The sequence below is a fragment of the Morone saxatilis genome, unplaced genomic scaffold, assembly GCF_004916995.1.
Source record: "Morone saxatilis isolate NCDOM2014 unplaced genomic scaffold, NCSU_SB_2.0 Contig2, whole genome shotgun sequence".
In the NCBI taxonomy this organism is placed as follows: Eukaryota; Metazoa; Chordata; class Actinopteri; family Moronidae; genus Morone; species Morone saxatilis.
The window spans coordinates 17,859,363-17,865,549 of record NW_023339762.1 but is presented as its reverse complement, the minus strand read 5'-3'; the positions used below and the strand labels follow the sequence as shown (position 1 = coordinate 17,865,549).

The 6,187-nt window shown below is 44.6% G+C and overlaps 1 protein-coding gene across 2 annotated transcripts in view; it reads left to right on the top strand.

The window, feature by feature from the left end:
- fam107b (family with sequence similarity 107 member B) overlaps positions 1-6,187 on the top strand; it is a 16,620-nt gene that overhangs the window by 6,866 nt on the left and 3,567 nt on the right. Inside the window, exons 1-2 of one of the 2 annotated variants that reach the window (XM_035664706.1) lie at positions 3,687-3,871; positions 4,820-4,991. In XM_035664706.1, coding sequence (XP_035520599.1) covers positions 3,829-3,871; positions 4,820-4,991 — 215 coding nt within the window. In that variant the 5' untranslated portion in view covers positions 3,687-3,828. Of the gene's footprint in view, positions 1-3,686; positions 3,872-4,819; positions 4,992-6,187 lie in introns of those variants that run through there. The other variant, XM_035664707.1, reaches the window with a different exon arrangement.

Here is a 6,187-nt window from a genome sequence, read left to right as displayed (position 1 = left end):
GAGACAGAGAGAGAGAGAAAGAACGGGGTGTGGGGGTTGCTTTAGGGCTATTGATGACGCAATTTCCCTGGAGGGGTGGACCTCCCATCTGTGAGTGGAATAGATCTGGCCAAAAAAAAAGAAAAGATAAAGGGAGACTGAACAAGAAGAGCTATATGGGACAAGAGAGCGTATGGGAAGTTAAGTTTAAAGAAAAGGTTGCATACATTTCTTCAGTTTGTCTGAACTGCGTCTGATATGGAACAAATATACAGAATCATGGGTCTGTTTGTTATTCGTTCTTATGCAACTGCTCTTTTCAGTCTCTGTTTAACCAACACCAACCACCAATGAGTAGAAGAGAAGAAAAGAAGAAGAATTGACTTTGGCTCCGCTTCTCCTGCGAGGTGTGTCCACAATAAACCATGCTAATCAAACCTTCTGTGTAAACATGACCCCGGCGCACGCTGCTGCAGGACACTGTGCTAAAGCAATCCTGGCTCCTTGACGATGGAGTGGGTGTGGTCAGCCATGTGTTCAACAACCAATGACAGCGGACCGCCCCGGCCCCGCCCGGTGCAGAGCCCTGGATGCTCTGCTCTGTTTGTGCCTGTATCCTGGAGGAAGACGGGGGGGTCAGATGGTGAAGAAGGCCACCAGCTGCTCTCCTCGCCTTCTTCTCTGTCTGTCGAGGCTGCAGCAGGAAGAAGGCCACTCTTCACTCAGGGGACTGTCCAGTTTTCTACCCAATCTGTCCATCTCGGTCCCAACATAAACTCTTTTGTCTCTCTTTTTTTGGTTTGCTGTTACTGGCAGTGGAACGAAAGAGAAGCACTGGTAATGGCCAGTTGAGGTTCTCCTCCCCATCTCTCATCATTAGTCTTTCTGCCCATCTGTGCTCTTCTCTGTTGCTTTGGACGAGGGATGCATAGTTTATTTTTTTATGTGCGTGTATATATAAGTGGACATACCGTACGCACATTTATTTGTGTACAAGTGTGAAGTGTTTTTAAGCTGCAATATCCAGAAATAAGCTGTGAACCCAACTAAACCACATTATCACCTTTCAAGGGGAGACGTTAGCAGACAGTTGCCTATTTCCACATCAAGCAGACACAGAGCAACATGAGTGTTCATTTGCACCAGCTGGTAATACCTGTCTCTTGTAACCGCTAAAGGCTCTACTCTGTTCAGCAGCCAGTCGCTAACTGTGTCTGTGCCGCTTGGTGCCGGGCAGATGGCGTACAGTGGGTTCATTGGGGCTTTTATGCTGGAAATAGCTCGCTGCCAGTAAAACACTGCTATGAGTGGTGAGAGGAAACCAAAGCTTTAAAGTTACCGCCTGAGAAACCAAAAAAAAACCAGTTGAAAGAAGCTAAAGCTCTGTCAGGTGAACTGAAAAATGGGTGCTTCACTCCAAGCGACACCTTTCACATCACACATTTGTTCCATTGTTGTAAATCATTTTCATTAGTCGCTTTGAGGAGTTTATTGCGGCTGTTGAAACTCAGCGATAACAAATCGAAGCCTCCAGGTTTCAGTATGAGTTTGCAGCAGTTCTTCGCTGCTACTGAGTGCTGTGTCACGAAATCAAGTGTGGGTGATGGCCGGTCACCATGGCGACCTGGACAGAATGACAGTTGAGGCGGAAATTGAGAAACGAGCTCGTATTATGAATGCAAGTCTCTGTGCGTATTAGCTCATATAGCAGAGCGGGCCGCGGTGATGCAATCACTTGGCACAGTGCAGGCACTTTATCCTTCCAAGATAAGTCATTCTATCAGCTCTAATGCAACCTGCCACTGTGGGGGTACGCTTTCACACTCTCAGTCACCAGCAAACACGCTTATCACACACATTCATACAATCACATCCTGTTTTTAAACTAAAACAACTGCCAGAAGAGTGTTTGTGGGCATGATATGAGGGCTATATTAAACACTGTGTATAGTTTCAGCCTCTACATGGATATAGCTTGTGTGCTCCTTTTTTATTTATTTTTTTTAAATCTTTCTTTTGGTATTTGTCTTACATGGTTGATGGATTATTTCCTGCTGCTGATTCCAAAATGTGACCTTTCACAGTACAGGAGATCACAGTCATACACAGGTCATGAGGATGACAGGGAGAGAGTGAAGTGCACAGAGGAAAAGCTGTCTTCAGCCAACTTCCTTTTATCCGCGTAGACTCTCCCTGACCCAGTTTCTCTCCTTTCTTTTCCATTGTTTTCACCAACTTTCTTCTCATTTTATCCCTGAATGCACAGACATTTTGAATCCTCTCAATGCTGGGCCCATTCTCTCGGACATTCTGGAAATTCAGGTCTCTTTAGATGCTCATTATGTGTGTGTGTTTCCCTGTGCTCTGTGCTTTAAGGGTGTGTTTCGAAAACCAATAAACAAACAGTTTTAATGGGATTCCTGGAAAAGCAGGAAGCGTCCTGAAAACAGTGTACCGTCATCCACACACTGACATGCTGTTGCCTCCATCTACTGTACGGCGTGTGTGTAGTGGCTGTGGCAGTGTATCGTTCTGAAACCCTTTGAACTGATTGTGAAACATGTACCTATAAAGCGTTTAAATGGACCCAGAAAGGACATAAAAGACAGCATGCACAACTACAAGTGATGAGGCCGGATTGAAGCAGGGGCTCCAGTTTGAGGGTGCAGGCTCTTTTTGAACTCCCTATGTCACTTCCCCTCTCCCTTGGGGCACAGAGGAAGTAGGAGCAGATGTGTTAAACTAACGGACACTTTGACAACACTGCCGCTCTGTAAGTTCCTCTACCCCCTACTACCGCCATTCACACAAACCGCCTTTGATGTACACAGCAGCACATGTGTGTGTGTGTGTGTGTGTGTGTGTGCGCGCTCACACGAAGCCCCACCTCGACCCCCTCACACGCACAAACACTGTCCCCGTGTTCTGGCGGTGTCACAGAACTACACACTGACTGGAGAGCAGTATTTTTATTAGTCAGCATATTCCACTACATAAAGACAGTTTCTTGTGTGTTATTTCTCTGCCTTTGTTGTGCAGCGTGCAGCCACAGACCATGTTTATCTTGGGCTTCTTTGTTATGTAACTGACATGGTTTTGTTTCTGGGATGCAAGAAGGTGGACCTCTAGTGGCGCCTTTAAGTCATTACCGCAGTCCGCCTCGTGTATGTTTTGCTTCTGAGGACACACTCCCCTCACCGTTTTGCGTCTAGCACGTGCAGTACAATGCATCTTTGGTACAACGGATGCGATTGGCCAGCTCCTTCCAGCACACTCGTCTGTTTTCAGGCTTTGTGTCGCAGTTAGGAGGCATCTGAGACCATGACTGTTTGTAAATGTGAGTCATTCCTCAGACTGTGGGAGAAGACAAGCACATTACTCTCTTATCTGATGTTAAAGTAGACAGAATACGGTATTTTTAGCACTTGTAATGTACTTTCCTAGCATTTTACTGTTATTTTAAGACAGGCTTTTTTTCACTGTCTTCTACCGACAAGACAAACATACCACAAAGTTCCATCAAATTACAAGTGCGACTATTCTTTTATCAGTTAAGAGCCTGTTTCATCAGGGGGAAACTGATTTTCACCTAGAGCTGTACATTGAAAGTGAGTGGGAGTGTGAGTAGGTGAGGGAGGGAGCAGAGGAGAAGGAGAGAGAGAGTGTGTGTGTGTGTGTGTGTGTGAGCGTAGCTATAAAACAGACTTTGAAATCCAACCAGCTCAGTAGCAGACAGCTGTGCAGACTGAAGCACCTCTCGTGTGTGAGGCTCTGCAACAAACTGATAAACAGGACAGAGAGTTCTAAAAGCTTTTCCTGGAAACTACAGTGCGAATAAAAACAGCAGAGATGACGACCGTGTTCAGATATCCCGTCTTTCCTCATCTGCAGGGTGAGTTAAGCCCACGTTGAATCTTTTTTTGCGTTTAATTCTTTTAACAGCAGATGAACGTGAGGTTATTGGCTGTTGTACTCTTACATGTGTTAAATACGTTTTGGTCTTTTTAGTCAAATATTCTCAGTTTGTTAGAGGGCAAATTGTTTCTGTTGATTATGTTTGTTTACACATTCCTGATTTAAAATGGATCATGTGAGCCATCAGTCGGATGCAAGTGGGAAAATTCTCATTGTGCATAGTGGACTCAGGAGCTGTCGCACTTAGCGGCCATGAAAGTTATTTGCTGCAGTGTTATTCTCAATATCTACCCTGTGATTACCATAAGGCATTGGTCAAACTTTCTGTACCCCAGTTACAGTTTTCAGCTTCATGCCGGCCTGATTGTGAACCTTTAGGTCAGAAGATAGTACATTTCCATACATTGACTGTTTGGATTCTCTAAAATGAAAAAATACTGTGTGTACAATGTTTGTGAAATACAGAACTAATGAAGTCAAATGGCCATGCAGTGTGCCCACATGTAGGGCTGATGAAAAACGATGGATTGAATCTTTGTGTTACAGATTTATTAGCAACGTGTGAAATATTTATGAGCCTGAAAGATATTAAAAGCACTGTCCTGATTCCTCTCTTGATTATTTTCCATCTGGTTTCTGATAGGGGGGATGAAATGTTCTCTTCACTCGGTGTGGAACAATTATGTAATTCCAGCACCGAGTCCCTCCATCACTATGGAGACCATTCAAAAACTCTGCGCTCATCCCAGAGGAGCGGGCAGATGTTCAGATCAGGGTTTAAAAGGAGTGTCATTTTAGAGAAATAATAGCTCACTGAAAAATGTTTCCTTTGCAAAACCGATATGAAGGCTCATATCTGCTGCATCTGAACCTGAGTCATGGTGGTGATTACATTAAAGTCCTCTTTCATCTGTTTCTGATTCAGATCCGTGTGACCCTGGTCTGTCGCTGTCACCGGGGAGGAGTGTCATGGCGGAGCCCGACTATCTGGACGGAGACTGTGATGAGCTCATCAAACCCAAGAAGCTGATCAACCCAGTCAAGACCTCCCGCAACCACCAGGACCTGCACCGAGAGCTGCTTATGAACCAGAAGAGGTCAGGAGGCAGAAAAACACACTCAGTATCCGTCTTTCTCCCCTTGTCTCTCCTTTATGTTTTTCTTGTGGGTTTCCAGGTAAACACACGCGGTAATTCCCCAGAGATTCTTATTTTACAACTAGCAAAGTTTTATCATGGTTTATAGCACATAAATAAAACAATCAGTGTTCAGCAAAGGCGGCTAAACTCCAGGTATATGACAGGGACAATAACATAGCAGGTAGTGATGTTTCTTCAGATAATGGTTTATTCCTTTATTGGGTGCTAATGCTGTTGCTGAACAGTTTCCAGATCTTCGTCGTCTTCTTGTTTTGTTTATGGCAACAACATCAAGTTTGCCACTATCCAGAACAGGTTAGACAGAGAAAACAGTACAACGTCCAGATCCAGGCGGATTTAGTTTAACGTCTTCTAATGGAGGATGAGTTAATACAGAAGCTACTTTCTTGTAATTGGTCCGATAATATCTATGCAGGCTGTATGAGTCTTCCGCAGCGTGTCTAAGTCCCTAAGTTGACTTCACTGTTCCCTCCAGCAGCAGTATTATGTAAAGCTCAGAATATAAAACTTTCATATGAGCTATTATATAAAACCTCCAGTGCATTAGAGTGTGAAAAGTTGCTTATGTAAAGGCCACACAGATATACTGTATGTACAGGATAAACCTGGTGTGGCTGCTGACAGTAATACCAGATTACGCAGTCAGTTTCCATCTCGGTAAGTGTATGTGTGAATACTCGTGCGAACTGGGGCGTATCAGTGCTAAATGTTTGTATTTTCTCTCACCAAACAGCGCCGGCAGCTTTGTGCCTGAGCTATAAATAGCTACATAAACACACATGCCGTTGACAGCTGTTACATCACAGCAGCGATGCTCTGTCTTAAACAGGTCAAAGAGTGAGGTGCTGTTGTAGTGATGGAGGCAGGGTGTTCATGAATGATGGGGAAAAGGGCCAGGGTGGGCAGGATAAGCTGGAAAATGGGGGAAAAAAAATGAAATGCTGCGGAAGGACTGTTTCTAGTCGTCTAGACCGAGAATGTCCCGGAGCATCAGTAAAAGTCTCTGAGACAAATCTAGAGGGTTTTGGGAGGGGATGAACTTGTTTTGATTGGGCTCTCTTATCGTGTACTGAAAGTATAGAAAGCTTGGCTGCATAGTGGATTAGTCACACTGATGCACGGGGCGGGGTGGA